The following is a 17264-nucleotide window of genomic DNA, read 5'->3' as shown; positions in this document are numbered from 1 at the left end:
TGGAGAAAGTACTAGATAGGCACTTCCCTTCCAGTCTGTTTCACTCCCAGCATTGCATATGGACTCCTGATCACCACGAGGATCCCAAAGCACAGAATCAAGACAGACAGGTGTGACAATCCCCCCACCCCCAAAAAACCAACAATCTGAAAGATAGTTTCAGTAATAAGAGAATATGGTTGGGGATAGAGAGGTAGCACAGTGAATAAAAGACTTGCTCTGCACACAGTCTGCCTAAGTTCCATCCCCAGCACCACCAGGAGTTTTTGTGTAGAACCAGGAGTATATATCCCCAAGCACCACTGGGTATGCCTCCAAAGCTGTGGTGGATTTTATTTTTAATGATCAGTTTTGGGTTTTTTGTTCAGAGAAGGGGTTTGGGCTAACCTGGCTTCGTGTTTGGAATTTCTGCTACTGATAAAACAGGTCAGCCGCATACAAGGCAAGTGCCTTAACTCCTCACTAACTGTAGTATGTTTTGATTGGGAGTGTGGTTTAGGCCTTACACTGGTGTAAGCCTTACATGGCTCTTTATTTAAGGAACCACAAAGTACAGGGGATCAAAATGTGTAGGTTGCATGTAAGCCAAGTACCTTGACCTTGTACTGTTGGTCCAGCCCTCAATTATGAGTGGGGTTGGGAGGTGACTTCAGGTACACCCAAAGTGCTGAAGATGAAACCTGGATCAACTGCATTCATGAAACACCTTAACCCCTGCACTATCCATCCTCAGTATTTTGGGGAGGGTGGGGGCTACACAGGGCAATGCTCAGGGCTTATTCCTCGCTTTGCACTTGGGAACCACTTCTGGCGGGCTTGAGGGACCACATGGGAAACCCACTGTACTATTATTGCTCTGGCCCTCTTTAGCCTCATACACACACCCCCTCCCTACCACATCCCTCCAGGGCAAGAACAGATAGACCTAGTAAATTGCCAACCTGAGTTTGATCCCTGATATCCTATATGGTCCCCTGAGCACCACCAGAAGTAATCTCTGAACACCAGGTGTGACCCAACCCTCCATCCCCAAATTAACCCCTCCAGTCCAAGTCTTAGTACTATGTGAACTCCTTTATGAGCAGAAACTGATTCGTTGTATACCTTAGAAGCCTTCATGTAGTAGGATGGATGGATGATTAAGTTAATTATGACAACCCCCCCCCCAACTTTTAGAAAAAAAATTAAACTGTTAGAAGTGAAAAGAACAGAATATAACTATTTTTTCAACTGCTTGCCAACAGGCCCAGGGCAGTTCACGGAAATTTCAGGAGCAGATGGTCACACTTAGCTAGGTCACACCCAGCTAAAAATTAGTTTTATAACATTAGATGTATTACACAAAATACTATCTGCATAGGCTTTGCTTTTGTCTTGGCTATTAGCCAATCTTTGAAATATTCCTATTTTTCTTGGTCCAGAGGTATAAAAAGTTGAACATTATATAATATGCATTTTTCTTAAATACTTCAGCTCGGGGCCGGAGAGGTGGCGCTAGAGGTAAGGTGTCTGCCTTGCAAGCGCCAGCCAAGGAAGGACCAAGGTTCGATCCCCCGGCATCCCATATGGTCCCCCCAAGCCAGGGTCAGTTTCTGAGCGCTTAGCCAGGAGTAACCCCTGAGCATCAAACGGGTGTGGTCCGAAAAACCAAAAAAGAAAAAAAAAAGACTTTAGCTCACCTAATCTATGAGTTTCCATTTTCTACATAAAGTTCTAAATATCCTGATTTAGCAATTTTTGTTTTGAGGGGTGCTCAGCAATGATCAAAGTCCAATCCTGACAACTGGGGTAGCAGTTTATTGCTGAAGCATAGAAAAAGAACACACCTGGGACATGGTTGTGCTCAGGAATCACTCCTGGTGGTGGTCAGGGAACTATATGGTGCTGAGGATCAAACCCAGGTTGGCTCTGTAACCAAGTCCCTTACCAACCTCTGTACAATCTGTCTGGGGTCCCTGATGACTACTGTGTTCTAAAGATCAGCAGGGGTCCAAAGGCAAGATAATGGAAGAACTGATACAACTGAGTTGGAGGAGGGGTGTTGATAGAGAACAATGGCATTGGTGTTCTTGGGGGAGGAGGTGGGTACACAGGTGACGAGTAGTGTTACAGCATGTCCATGAGAAACATTAACAGTAGTGTAAATCACAGAATCTTACTCTAAATACCAAAATCACTGTCCCTCCAATGGATAGAGAGACTAGGACAGTTCCTTTTACTCTCTGGCTTTGTGCTCAGATACCACTTCTGATAGTGCTTACTTGGACCAAATGGACTGCTGTTTGCAAGGCAAGCACCTTACCTGTATTGTTGCTCTGGCCCCTTTTACTATCACTTTTTAAACTATTTTCATGTCATAACAATTTCTAACACTTTATAAACTTTGTACATGTCAATATTGACAGTAGAGAATAATTACCCCTCCTCTTGCCCAGCGAGAACAATATTTATCCTACACACTGAAATATAGTCCACATGCGTGCCAGTACAACGGAAATTGTGGCTTTAATTCTAGAAAACTAACTGTTCCTTTTCATTGATAGGATTAGGGGATTGGGCCACACTTGGCAGGGATCAAAGGCTATTCTTGGTTCTGTGCTCATGAGTGACACCTAGTGGTACTTGGTGACTATACACCTTGCTGTTCTCGAAGCAAGAGCCTTAATTCCAAAACTAAAGTTTTGGCCTAAAGGTGTGTGCACATCAACAATATTACAAGATTCAGTGATTATTTGGCTAAATTTTTACATACCAACATGTACAAAATGAAGAACACTTAAAACTACCTAAATTAGGACAGGCTATAAGAAGCTAGAGTGAAAAACTGAAATTGCAATGAATCAAATTTTATCATGGATCTGAAATAAATACACTGTCAATACAAACAAAACAATTTCCACTTTAATTAGGTTTCAAAAATTTTGTTCTACAGGTGGAACTTGAAGAAATTATTAGTTTCAGATCTAAGTGCTGATTTCCAATTCAGAATTAGGTGACAATTGTATAGTAGTTTGAAAGAAGTTCTTCTCCTTGTTTGATATCTCTGAGTGAGACAAGAACAACACATCGAAGTAGGCTAGAAACAAAAAGTTATACAATAGTTTAGAAATAGTAGCAGGATTATACTTTTAATACATTTTAATAATTTAATATAGACTTAATTTATAGCCATAATTTTACTCAGATTCCTTACGACCAACCTTAGTTTATGTACTTGATTTCCCCAAGGTATTTATACAAAGATGACTAATTAGTAAGTTTATCTGCCTTCTAAAATGATAAAGAGAGCCTATAAGTTTAGACTCCCAATATTTGGTATTAAAAATTATCAGGACTTGGGGCCGGAGAGATAGCATGGATGTAGCATATTTGCCTTGCATGCAGAAGGACGGTAGTTCGAATCCCGGCATCCCATATGGTTCCCCGAGCCTGCCAGAAGCAATTTCTGAACGGAGAGCCAGGAGGAACCACTGAGTGCTGCCAGGTGTGACCCAAAAAAAAAAAATTTGATTGGGGTTGGAGTGGTGGTGCAGCAGTAGGCATTTTCTTTGCACGTGGCTGACCTAGGATGGACCATGGTCCGATTTCTCTATCGTTGAGCTCATAGCCAGGAGTAACCCCTAAGTGTCACCATGTGTGGCCCAAAAATCAAAAAAATTAAATAAAATAATTACCTTTTAGGACCAGAGAGATAGCACAGTGATAGGGTGTCTGCCTTGTATGTGTCCAACCCAGAAAAAACCTGGGTTTGATTCCTGGCATCCTATATGAGCATGGCCAGGTATGGCCCAAGACAAAATAAATTATCTTTTAAGGGCCAAAGCGTAGCACAGCAGCTATGATGTTTGCCTTGTATGTAGCTGACCCAGTATCTTATATGAGTTCCCTGAGCATTCCAGGAATGATTCCTGAGTGCAGAGAGCCAGAAGTAAACCCTGAGCACTGCCAGAAGTGTGGCCCAAACTGCCCCCCTCCCCAAAAAAAAAACTTTTAAATTACTTTCATGATAGTTTCCCTTTAAAAGATGAATCTATGTTTTTTGTAATATATAAAGCTAGAAGCAGTAAATGCATCAGAATTCTAAAGAATACTTATTATGTACATAAAATACAGGTATAAATCTGTGTTCCTTTTCTTTAGACTTTTCCAGTAATTGCTGAGCAGTAATGATACCAACTAAAACTTAGTTGTTGGGGCCAGCACATTAGTACAGTGGGTAAGGTAGCTTGCCTTGTATGCAGCTAACCTGTTTTTTTTTGTTGTTGTTGTTGTTTTGTTTTGTTTTGTTTTTGGTTTTTGGGTCACACCCGGCAGTGCTCAGGGGTTATTCCTGGCTCCAGGCTCAGAAATTGCTCCTGGCAGGCACAGGGGACCATATGGGGCGCCGGGATTCGAACCAATGACCTCCTGCATGAAAGGCAAACGCCTTACCTCCATGCTATCTCTCCGGCCCCCTAACCTGGGTTTGATTTCCCTGCATCCCATATTGTCCCCCATTCCCTACCAGGAGTGATTCCTGATCTCAAATCCAGGAGTAACCTCTGAACACTGCTAGGTCAGGTGTAGCCCAACACCCTCCCCCCCCCCACAAACCAAAATAAAATTGTTAATGCACAAATATAAATATAAGACACAATTTACCAAGTTTTGATTGTTTTTTTGTTTCAGGTCATACCTGGCAGTGTTCAGGGGTTATTCCTGACTGCTCTCGGGAATTACTCCTGGAGGTACTCATGGGACCATATGGGATCCCAGGAATAGACTGGGTTAGCTGTGTACATGGCAAGCATCCTACTAGCTGAACAGTCAAAGTTCCCAGACTACAGGTCACAGGGAAAAGGTATTTAAAAATTTAAGTACCACTCACATTAAAGGAACTATTTAGTTGAGCCCACACAAGTTTTATTAGCAACTGGTGGCTGAGAGAAATTATATAGAAAGTATTTCTACTGATTTGTTAAGAAAAATTCCAACTTATGTTTGTTTGTTTTTTGGGTCACACCTGGTGGTACTCAGGGATTTCTCCTGGCTCTGCACTCAGGAGTTCCTCCTGGCAGGCTCAGGGAACCATAGGAGATGAATCAAACCGGGCTCCATCCGGTGTTGACCTCATGCAAGGCAAATGCTCTATCACTGTGCTATCGCTTCTTATTGTTTATTAAACTAAAAAGAGTGGGGGATAATATGGTCTCTTTCTCTGAGACCAAGATCATGAACTTTAACATGATTAAAGTGAAAATATAACTGAAGATTCTGTGCATAGGGAAAAAGAACAGAATCATTGAAAATAAAAAAACTTAAGAGCAGAGCCTTGCTGTGGCTGCTTTGGTCACGGATCCTAGTTGGATCCCTGGCACAATAGTTGGTTTCCTTAACAGACCCAGGAATACCCTTGGATGTGGCCCCAAAACAAAACAACAAAAACCTGAGGCTGACACAAATTATTGTAAAGAATAAAAAGGGATACTAGAGTCAGAGCGACAGCACAGTGGTAGGGCGTCTGCCTTGCTCGTGGCCAACTGGGACGGGTCCAGGTTTAATCCCTGGCATTCCATATGGTCCCCTAAGCCTGCCAGGGGTGATTTCTGAGTGCAAATCCAGGAGTAACCCTGCTAGGTATGGCCTAAGTTCCAAAAAATAAAAAGGGATACTAATAAACAATAAAATTAATGAATGAATATTTTTTCATAAGTCTATATTAACACTTTCATGTATAACAGACATGAAAAAAACTAAGCTGTATAATCTGGGCCATTAAGATGTGAATCGGGGACTAGAATGTACTTGAGAGTCATGCAATGGCCACAATGGATTTATCAACAATCTCAGCATTCTTTCACCAGTCCTGGGGCTTGACATGGTTGCAGTGTGTAAGTGTATAAAAGTCTATAAACTGGGGCTGGAGCGGTGGCACAGAGCTATAAGGAGTCTGCTTTGCTGGCACTAGCCTAGGATGGACTGCGGTTCAATTCCCCGGTGTCCCATATGGTCCCTCAAACTAGGAGCGATTTCTGATCAGATAATCAGGAGTAACCCCTGAGCATCACCGGGTGTGCCCCCCGCCCCCAATAAAAAACACAAAAAAAGTCTATAAACTCTCTACTTTGGAAATGTTGAGCTTTTTTTCTCATAAAAATATTAATGCTTGACATTTAATCCACTTTGATCAAAAATAACAAAAGAAAAATATGAATGCTTTTAAGCACAAAAATTAGGTGTTTACTTTGTGTTTTTTGTTTGTCTTTTGGGAGAGCCCACACCTGACTGTACTCAGGATTTAGTCCTCAGTACTCTGTACTCAGGGATTACTCCTGGTGGATTTGGGCTGAATCCTGCCTGCCATATGGGGTTCTGAGGATCAAACCCAGGTATTCTGCATGCAAGGCAAATATCTTTCACACTGTACTATTTCTCCAGCCATAGAAACTGACTTTTTGTTGTTGTTGTTGTTTTGGGGCCACACGTGGCTTTGCACTCAGAAATCTCTCCTTTCAGGCTTGGGAAACCATATGGAGTGCTGGGGAATGAACCAAGTTGATTCCGGGTTAGCCACATGCGAGGCAAACACCCTACTCGCTGTGCTATCATTCTGGCCCTGAAGGTTGACTTTTGGAAGTTACTTTAGGGTATTTTATTTCAGCCTGTACCTTGTTTCTAACCCTAGAACATGGGCATCACCCATAGCCTCACCTGTGCTTTGGGAATACCTGAGGCCGGACAACTGTATTGGGAGCTGAATTTCTCCAGCTTTATACATGAGGTTTATACACTGGTGACATTAGGACTATATCCAGAATCTGCCAATGCTTTTGCTAAACTTCAGTGCCCTTTGAAAATCGTTTATTTTCCCAAACTTGCCTTTGGAGAGTAGACAGTGATACTACTAAGATTCCTTGTTTGAAAGAATTCTGAACTGAACCATATTGAAAGCTAATTTCTTACATATGAAAGAGGTCAGGAATATCCAGATACATATATGTATATATATATATTTATTTATTTTATTTTTTTATTTTCTGTTTTTTGGGTCACACCCAGTAGCACTCAGGGGTTACTCCTGGCTCTACGCTCAGAAATCGCTCCTGGCAGGCTCGGGAGACCATAGGGGATGCCGAGATTCGAACCACTGTCCTTCTGCATGCAAGACAAATGCCCTACCTCCATGCTATCTCTCCGGCCCTAGATTTGTATTTTTTTTAAATAGTTACCCAGGGTGTTTTCATTCGTGTAACAGACAAACTATATTTAAGAAAAATAATTATAAGAGCTAGAGCTATAGTGCAGTAGTAAAGGTGCTTGCATTGCACCTGGCCAACCCAGTTTCAATCTCAGCACCCTTTATATGAACCTGAATTCACTAGGAATATTCCCTGAGCACAGAATGATGTAAGCCCTGAATACTACTGGGTATAGCCAAAAAAACAAATAATCTTAAATACCAAAAGCATTTTTCTTTTTTGGTTTTTGGGTCACACCCAGTAGTGCTCAGGAGTTACTCCTGGCTCTGTGCTCCTGGCAGGCACGGGGGAACATATGGGATGCTGGGATTCGAACCACTATTTGTCCTGGATCGGCTGCGTGCAAGGCAAACGCCCTACCTCTGTGCTATCTCTCTGGCCCCTTCAAAGGCATTTTTCAAAGGCATCTTTGTTTTCAAAAGAACTAAAATACAGAACAAATTTACGGTGATGTATTCTTTAAAACCTTGATACATTGTCCTGTTTATTATTAGACAAAAATTAAAAAAACTTTGGCCAGGGCCAGAGTGATAGCACAAGGGCATTTGCCTTGCACGTGCTGATCCAGGACTGACCTCGGTTCAATTCCTGGCGTTCCATATGGTCCCACAAGCCAGGAGCAATTTCTGAGTGCATAGCCAGGGGTAACCCCTGACCCTAAAACAAACAAAACAAAAATTGGTGAAGCCATAGAGATAGTACAGCAGGTAGTGTACTTGCCTGGTATGCAGCTAATCTAGGTTCAATCCCTGGCATCCCAAATGGACTCTACCATTAGGAATGATTTCCAAGTGCAGAACCAAAAGTAATCTTTGAGCATTGCCAGGTGGAGAGCCCAAAAACAAAACCAAATAATTAAAATTGGCATTTATGCCCCAAATAAGCAGACCGTTCTTCCTGCTTTCTAAAATTTTAGGACTTTATCAACTGTTTATCCACATGTTCTTATGAAGTGATTCTGGTTTCATCAAATGTATTAACTAGTATTCCTAGTGGTTTTTATGTTTTTAACTATGTAGTTGAAATAAGTTATTTTAAAAATAGAAAAATTTTAAAAACACTAAACTGTAATTTCTTTTGGGGAGGAGTTTGGGCCACACTCAGTAATACTCAGGGGTTAGTCAGCCTTGCATTCAAGAATTAATCCTGGCAGATCTTGGGGAACCATATGGGATGCTGGGGATCAAACCCAAGTTGGAAAATGCAAGGCACTAAGCCATATATGCAAAGCACTAAGGCCACTAAACTGTAATTTTTCTCTAGATTTACACTAAAGTTTTAAAAAGTTTTTCTTAGGAAATTTTTTTGGGGGGGCCACACCCATTTGATGCTCAGGGGTTACTCCTGGCTAAGCACTCAGCTCAGTAATTGCCCCTGGCTTGGGAGGACGATATGGGATGCCGGGGGATTGAACCGCGGTCCTTTCTTGGCTAACACTTGTAAGGCAGACATCTTACCTCTAGCGCCACCTCACCGGCCCCAGGAAATGTTTTTATTTTAGTTTGTTTTTTGTTTGGAGACCACAACTGGGAGTGCTCAGGAATCACTCCTGGAGGGCTCAGGGTACCATATGGGATGCTGAACTTGGGTTGGCCATGTGCAAAGCAAACACCCTACAAGCTGTGCTATAGCTCTCCTCCACTCCAATATTTATTTTGGGTTTTGGGCCTTACCCGGTGATGCTTAGGGGTTACTCCTGGCTATGCGCTCAGAAATTGCTCCTGACTTGGGGGGACCATATGGGATGCCGGCGGATCAAACAACAGTCCTTCCTAGGCTAGCGCAAGCAAGGCAGACACCTTACTGCTGTGCCACTGCTCCAGTCCCAGAAAATATACTTTTTCAAGTTATAACGTAAGAGAACAGAGAAACTCTTCCAGAAGACTAACCTTTGTGTGTCATAGCTGAAGGCAATGTTTGGAAGATACTGCTTCAGTTCTACAGGGAAGACTGCAGGCACATCAAATTCCTGATAACACACATTAGCTGCTTTGTCTAGGAACAGATACATAATTTTTAGAAACTGCCATTATCCCTGGGTTGTAACACAATATACCATTTTCTAACTTATCAAAACACTCAAAATAATTATGTCCTTAGGAATTTCTACATTTCACATACACACAAGTATATAGATCTTTCTTTTTGTTTTTTTTTTTTTTTTTGGGGGGTAGAATTGGGGGGATACTTAATCACACCTGGCAGTGCTCAAGGGCGTGTTCCAGGATTCACTCCTGGAGTATGGGCCATATTTGATGCCCAGGTGACCAGGGGAAGTGCCAGAGATCGAGCTCAGATTGGTTGCATGCAAGACAAGTGTCTTACAAACTATCTTTCTGGCTCCCAGTTAACTGATTACTATAAATGATTCTTGAAAACTGCAATTTTAAGTGAAACAATCTATAAACAAAACTAGATCCTTAAATAATAGAGTTTTGTTCAATTTTGATCTGGTTTTCTTCATCAATGTTATAATAAAGTTGATAAACAATGTTATAATTAGATAAAATGCTATAATTGGAGGACATGCTGGATGTTTTATTGTTCACTTTTTCAAGATCAGGCTTAGAAAGGATCCTGATCAATAGAAGAGTCTGGTCTCCCCACCTACCCTCATTAACTACCTAGCAAACTTTCACCGAGAGAAAAGGCAGCCCTAGAGAAGGGAAATAACAAAAGAAAGAGCTACTATCTGGATACCTTTTAGGATAATATTGAGGAGTGACAAATAGTTATTAAAAACTAGAAAATTAGGAGCCAGAGTGATTGTCAGTGGGTAGGACACTTGTCTGGCATGCAGCCAACCTGGTTTGATCACCAGCATCCCATATGGCCCTCCAGAAGTGATTCCTGAGCACAGAGCCCAGAGTAATCCCTGAGCATTGCTGGGTATGTCTAAAACATAAATAAAAGAAAACAAACCTAGAATAATAATGATCAAAAGGTAGATATTATCATTGATACTACAAATTCAGAAAAATCTATAAAAATTATTTTAAAAAGTCTTAAAGAAAACAGAACATTATTTCTTCAAATTTACATAGATAAACAACTGTTCTTAAAAAGTAATAGCTTAGGGGCTAGAGATGTAGCCCATTATTTGCAAAGTGATTCAGCGGTAAGGCCTTACACATGTATAATTTATACATAGTTTACTTCTGTGTATATATCATTTACTTTCTGGTTTTGAATAGCTGAGATGTCTCTGGCATTCATATGGCAAAGGAAGAGTATCATTACTATGTATTTGTATTTCGTCTCACAGCCCCATGATACCATCTTACCATTTGAACAATTGTTGACATATTGTCCTAACGCCAGGGGATTATGAATTTCTGATGTTAGCCATGTACTGTCACTCATTTTAAAAGGGCCAAATTGATCTCTTCCATTGCAAGATCTGAAAGAAGTAAAAGCATGTGCTTAGGGATTGTTCTTCTGTGACTTGAAATAAAATTCAAAATACAAACATTAACCATAAAACTGAAAAAGTTTAATTTCTCTTAAAAATCTTTTTTCTAGGGGCCGGAGCGGTGGCACTAGAGGTAAGGTGTCTGCCTTGCAAGCGCTAGCCTAGGATGGACCAACGTTCGATCCCCCGGCATCCCATATGGTTCCCCCAAGCCAGGAGCGACTTCTGAGTGCATAGCCAGGAGTAACCCCTGAACATCACAGGGTGTGGCCCAAAAACAAAAACAAAAAAAAACCTTTTTCTAATCAATAGTTGCTACAAAGCAGTTGCCTAAATGGATTTTTATTTCAAGGACACATGCTTTTGGTTTTGTCATTGTAATTGTGAGTCTCCTATAATTAAATTTTAATAGGGGCACCAACTTTACCTGTACACAATTTTTGACATTCCTTTGTCATTTCCATCGATGAGAATCCCATCTAGACATCTAAAAATAAATGGATTTCCAATGGACTGGAAAAATATTGGTTCATACTTCTGATACACTGTACCTGTTAAACAAGACAAAAAATCATAGTAGGGCCCGGAGAGATAGCACAGTGGCGTTTGCCTTGCAAGCATCTGATCCAGGACCAAAGGTGGTTGGTTAGAATCCCGGTGTTCCATATGGTCCCCCGTGCCTGCCAGGAGCTATTTCTGAGCAGACAGCCAGGAGTAACCCCTGAGCATTGCCAGGTGTGACCCCAAAACAAAACAAAAAAAAAAAATCACAGTAACGTAAAATACATGGCAGATACTTTTTTCCCCACTAAGATTTCCCCTCTAATCTAGATCATGATATTCTTTTTGGCTACTCTCCACTTTTAAAGAGTATCCAACCAAAGAAAGTTCAGAATGTTAGGGCACTTGCCTTGTGAGCTGCTGACCTCAAGTTGATCCCTGGCACTGCATACAGAGCCAGGAATAGTACTGGAGCATGGCTGGTGTAACCTATATCCATCCCCTTCTAAAAAGTGTCTCCAATAGCAGATGGGGACAGCATCAATTTTTTGTTAACCAAAATATTGCTAGACAAAATATGTGAACATGACACTTAGGTTCAATTTTACTTGTGTGTCTGAGAAAAAGATAAAGAGAATCTTGAGTTTTGTTTTGAAGCCACACCCAGCAATGCTCAGGGATCACTCCTGGTGGGGTGTGGGGGACCATAAGCATGCTGGTGACCCAAAATGGGTCAGTTGCATGCAAGACAAACATCCTACCCATTGTACTACTGCTCTTGCCCCCAAGAAGAATATTTTTAAGGAAAGTATTTGTTGCACTGGGTATGTAGCATCCGTGGACTAACTGTGTGCATTGGGTGCCTGACTGCATGAGACATGGATTCAATCTAGACACTGTGGTGGTTATATAAAAATAAATGATGGTAGTTATAGGAATGGATATTAAATAAATGGTGGTTATATGGGAATGGATGAATTTGGCATACCATATTGTTTCTCCCTTCACTAGCAATAGGAGGAGAAAATAAATATTTATTAGGTACTTCCTATATATAGGCATATTAATCTATTACATTTATTTTAGAATTAACTTGTTACTGGCTTTTTTTAAATTTTACTGGATTACATTAGTTGTCTAAGACACTAAGTGTCTGAGACACTTAGGGATTTAAGATTACAAAATTTAGCAGAATGATTTTTTTCTTTGGTTTTTGGGTCACACCCGGCAGTGCTCAGGGGTTACTGCTGGCTCTCCGCTCAGAAATCGCTCCTGGCAGGCTCGGGGGACCATATGGGATGCCAAGATTCAAACCACCATCCTTTGGCATGCAAGGCAAATGCCCTACCTCCAAGCTATCTCTCAGCAAAATGATTTTTTAAAACCCAAGTTTTTCTCATTTAAACTTTCATATAGATTTTCATTATGCCAAATAATATTATTTAACAAGTAACACTTTCACTGAGCACTTTAGTCAATGTTTTTGCAATGAACTTGCAGTACTTTATAAATGTAGAAATAGTGGGGCCCGGAGAGATAGCACAGCGGCGTTTGCCTTGCAAGCAGCCGATCCAGGACCAAAGGTGGTTGGTTCGAATTCTGGTGTCCCATATGGTCCCCCGTGCCTGCCAGGAGCTATTTCTGAGCAGACAGCCAGGAGTAACCCCTGGGCAATGCTGGGTGTCGCCCAAAAAACAAAAAAACAAAACAAAAAAAAATGTAGAAATAGTAAGAAGAGGTGGCAGTGATTTGGGTCAGTGGTAAAGTACTTACCTTGCACACATAGGTCCTACATTTGACCTCCAGCCTCATAAAACAACAACAACAACAACAACAACAAATAGCAGGGGTGAAGGTAGCTAGATGGAAATGGCAAGTAGATATTTATTCATGATTTATGGGATGAAATCTTATCCTTTTTTATTTTGGGGGGTTTTAGGCCACACTTAGCAGTGCTCAGGGGTTACTCCTGGCTCTGCACTCAGAAATTTATTTTGGCAGGTTAGGGAGACCATATGGAATGCTAGGGATCAAACCCAGGTCCATCCCAGGTCGACCGTGTGCAAGGCAAACTCTTTACCACTGTGCTATCTCTCAGGCCCCTGAAATTCTTTTTTGTTTGTTTGTTTGTTTTAACTCATACCATATACCTTTAATTATCTATTACCTAAGTCAGACTAATTTACTCTCTAGGTTTTCATTTTTAGTACTACAGAGGTTCTCAAACAAAGGTATTTGGTTGACATTTCTTTTGCATTTTGACTTTGATTAAAAAAAAATAGATCCTTGGGCCCCCAAAGACAGTACAACAGCCTTGCATGCATCCAGCCCAGGTTTGATCCTGGCACCCCAGGAAATGGTCCCCCCAGCACCAGCAGGAGTGATTCCTGAGCACAGAGCCAGGAATAAGCCCTGAGCACAGTCAAAGTGCTGTAATTTTCTCCTAGGAGAAAATTGTTTTTACTCCCCAAATATTAAAGAAATTGTGAGAGCACACTAAATAATTTAATTTCAACATTATAAAAAACTAATCTAGAAATTTGAGTTTCTAATTCAATCTCTAAGGATTACATAGCTATGCCTTTTGTTGCATTTATACATATCAGTATCAAAGAAACTTTCGGAAGATGACTAATCATGCCATTACCAGGATACATAGATACAACAGCTCCTTTTGGTACCAATCCTTTAGTAACGAAGACGCCTTTTCCAGCAGAAACCAATGAACTAGTTGCTAATGCAACACTGAAACCCAATGTCTTATAAAGAATTTCTTCTGGTTTAAAGGTATTTTGCTGTCGATGTCTGTATTCAAGTAGTTTCACCCTTGGCTGTTGAACTGACAAGAGGTCTTGATATTTTGATTTAACAGATTCTGGAAGCATAGTCAAAATATCTGATTGCTTATTGAAATCATTAATGAACAGAGCCTGGAAAACTGTCAGTAATGTTCCTAGGACATCTTCATCTGAGATAACTTTGTCTTTGGAATCCTCTGGAACATATCGGAGGGTCCTAAAAATGGGAAAAGTTTCTATTCACCACCCTTCATCTTAAACAAGTATACACACACACAAGTATATACACAAAAGTATATATACATATACATATATACATATATATATATATATATATATATATATATATATATATATATATATATATATATATAAAACCTTTGGGTTCCTGGCCTTAGGAAGGACATAAAAATCAAGTTTACCAGAACTGCTAGGTGGTTAGTTACATTATTGGATAAATAAGTTAACAAGAGCCTGAACATGGGGCCGGAACAGTGGCTCAGGTCATAAGTTGTCTGCCTTGCTTGCACTAGTCTAGGATGGACCACGGTTCGATACCCCGGGTATCCCATATGGTCCCCCAAGCCAGGAGCGATTTCTGAGCGAATAGCCAGGAGTAATCCCTGAGCATCACCGAGTGTGGCACAAAAACCAACCCCCCCAAAAAAAAACCCAAGAGCTTAAACATAACCAAAGACCCATCCTGTACAAAACGTTATTGCCCTCTTCATGTCCTCTTTGCAAAGAAGAAACAGGCTTTTAGAAATAGGAAAATTTCCCAAGGCTTTCATTAAAAGCTGGCAATTGGGAGAAACAGGAATACAGCGGTGCTTCTCCATCCATAAGCACAGCCGTTGTAAGAGCTCTTGCGCGACAACTTGCACATTGCAGTGGCTCCGTGTGGGGGATTTGTGCAATTTAATAACGTTCTCTATTTCTGTCCCCTCTCAGGAGTACTTCTTTGATTACCACTTTTATTTCCAAAATACCATTATTTTTTACCTGTGAACCAGAAAACAACTCCCACTTCACAATTCTATAATAATGATGCATCTGAATTTTGCTGCATGACCGATTTTCGGGAAATCTCTTTCATTGCCTTCAACGGAGCTCCACTGTCTCCTTACTACACTTGTCTACTTCCAAAGCTCCCCCCCCCCCCATAAGCAGGTGAGTTGTCAAAACTCACAGGAACTCTCACCCCATAACCCCCTCAGCTATCTCTCTCTTGCATCTTCTGTCACAAATGCAACATTCAGGTCGCTTTCGGTGGCTTTTCACTCAGCCACTCTCCAAAACCACCTCATAAGCCAGAGTTTTGGCTTTGGGGAGGTATTGGCTAAAATAAAAGGCAGTGCAATCTCACGTTAGGTGATTCCCTTTTTTTGTTTGTTTTTGGGCCACACCCAGTGAAGCTCAGGGGTTAGTTAACTCCTAGCTATGCTCTCCGAAATCGCTCCTGGCTTGGGAGCACCATCTGGGACGCCGGAGAATCGAACCGCAGTCCGTCCTAGGCTAGCGCGGGCCAGGCAGACGCCTTCGCGCTCGCGCCACCGCGCCGGCCCCAATTGCCACTTAGCCTCTGACCCAGCAGCTAAACTAGGAAACTCGCGCCACCAGCCGGGCTCTGCAGAAGACCCCAGGCTTCGAAAAACCTCACCGCGCGGAGAACCCTGGGAAACAGGTACTAGCCCCGCCCACCTCAGGTCCCACGTCCAATAGAAGCGATCCCCTTAGTGATATTTGCATAGACACGCCCCCTCTGAACCACGCCCACTTACAGACCCGCCCCGAGGGGTACCACCCACTTAGGTGCCACTCCCATTGGTCCGAGGCGCGCGAGGCTCCACCCACCGCCAGCCCGTCCTCCAGAGACGACCCCGCCCTCGGCCATTTGGGGCGGCACCCGCGTGGAGCTCCGCCCACCACGGGGCCTGCGGGGCCTCCAGTGCCGCGGCCGGAGGAGCTTCGTCGGGCCGCACAGGCCGCCGCTGCTCTCGTCGGCTGCGCGGCGCGCTCACCTCGGGTTGTGGCTTAGGTTCAGCGCGATCCAAGGCACAAACCGGTACCTGTAGCGGCGCCAGCTTTGCCGCAGGCCCCGCAGCAGGCGGCCCGGCATGGTTGGCCCGCGCGGGCCGGTCGGGCCCGGACGTCTGCACCGGGACTCCGCGGGATTGACAGCGTGCAGGCCCTGCCCGGGGAGGAGCGCGGACTGCGCCGTCTCCGCCCCTCCGCGGGGTCCGCCCTCTGCTGCTCGATGCTAGGGGTGCCCCGCTTTCTCGGGGGGCTCCAGCGGCCTGGGAGCAAGGGGGAAACGGGAACTACGGGTCTCCTTAACTCCACACGCCCAGGACTAGCTGACACCGCTCTAGGTTCCAGGAGGGCCAATTCAAGAACCCCCCATTAATCTAACATACAAGCATGTCCCAGGCCATGAGGGACCCGGGAGAAGGCTCCCTGAACTGGAGCACATGCATGCTCTACCTGCTGCATGGCAGGCCCTGACACCGCAGGAATTTCCCCTCCCCTTCCCCCCACCAACCCACTTCTCTTCCAAGGAAATATGGGTTCTACTTGCTGAGACTGCAGTCTGCTTTCTCATAATTTCTTTGAAATTAAGTAATTAATTAATTTCTTTGAGATTACTTGCATTCCTCATTCTCCAACTAAGGGGCAAACTAGCAGGCATATCAGAGTTGATGTACCAGTTGTTTTTTTTTTTTAAACAATAAATATGGGGCCAGAGAGATAACATGGAGGTAAGGCGTTTGCCTTGCATACAGAAGATGGTGGTTTGAATGCCGGCATCCCATATGGTCCCCCAGGCCTGCTAGGAGCGATTTCTGAGAGTAGTGTAACCCCTGAGCGCTGCCGGTTGTGACCCAATACCCAATAAATAAATAAAATAATAATAAATATGTAGGTATATTCATGCATAGATATATATGTATGTTTGAGCCACATCTGGCAATGTTTGGGGGGTTATTCATGACTCTGCTCTCAGGGACCACTACTGACAGTGCTTAGGGGCCATATGAGATGCCAGGGATTGAACCCTGGACGGTTAGATGCAAGGCAAGAACCCTACCTGTTAAACTATCTCTTCAGTCCCCAAATATATTTTTTTAAAAATATAACACATAGGTTATATATCTTTATGATGTGAAGTTTAGTAATTGAAAGTGGGCATGTGAAGACATCCTTTTGGCATGCACTCAATTCTTTTTTGTTGTTGTATTTTGTTTGTTTGTTTGTTTTTGGGCCACATCCGGCGGTGCTCAGGGGTTACTCCTGGTTATCTGCTCAGAAATAGCT

The 17264-nt window shown here is 42.6% G+C and overlaps 1 protein-coding gene across 1 annotated transcript; it reads right to left on the bottom strand.

Annotated features, from left to right (window-relative positions):
* Nucleotides 1–2879: 2879 nt before the first annotated feature.
* Nucleotides 2880–16092, bottom strand: SETD9 (SET domain containing 9). The gene is made up of 6 exons (XM_049768128.1): nt 15971–16092; nt 13799–14166; nt 11078–11201; nt 10523–10638; nt 9128–9233; nt 2880–3076 (listed from the first exon to the last, which is right to left on the bottom strand). Exons 1-6 carry the CDS (start codon nt 16066–16068, stop codon nt 2989–2991), a joined length of 900 nt encoding a protein of 299 aa, XP_049624085.1. The 5' UTR covers nt 16069–16092; the 3' UTR covers nt 2880–2988.
* Nucleotides 16093–17264: the final 1172 nt, after the last annotated feature.

This window comes from Suncus etruscus, chromosome 2 (assembly GCF_024139225.1).
Source record: "Suncus etruscus isolate mSunEtr1 chromosome 2, mSunEtr1.pri.cur, whole genome shotgun sequence".
Taxonomy (NCBI): Eukaryota; Metazoa; Chordata; class Mammalia; order Eulipotyphla; family Soricidae; genus Suncus; species Suncus etruscus.
Note: the sequence above shows the minus strand (reverse complement) of the source record. Positions and strands in the feature narration are given on the sequence as shown.

Excerpts from the sequence above, each read along its gene's own strand:
- SETD9 (XM_049768128.1), bottom strand. The coding sequence starts at position 16,068 with ATGCCGGGCCGCCTGCTGCGGGGCCTGCGGCAAAGCTGGCGCCGCTAC. Across the intron at positions 14,167-15,970 it reads AACCTAAGCCACAACCCGAG|GACCCTCCGATATGTTCCAG; the intron begins GTGAGCGCGCCG and ends TCCCATTTTTAG. Across the intron at positions 3,077-9,127 it reads TTCAGCTATGACACACAAAG|CCTACTTCGATGTGTTGTTC; the intron begins GTTAGTCTTCTG and ends TTTTGTTTCTAG.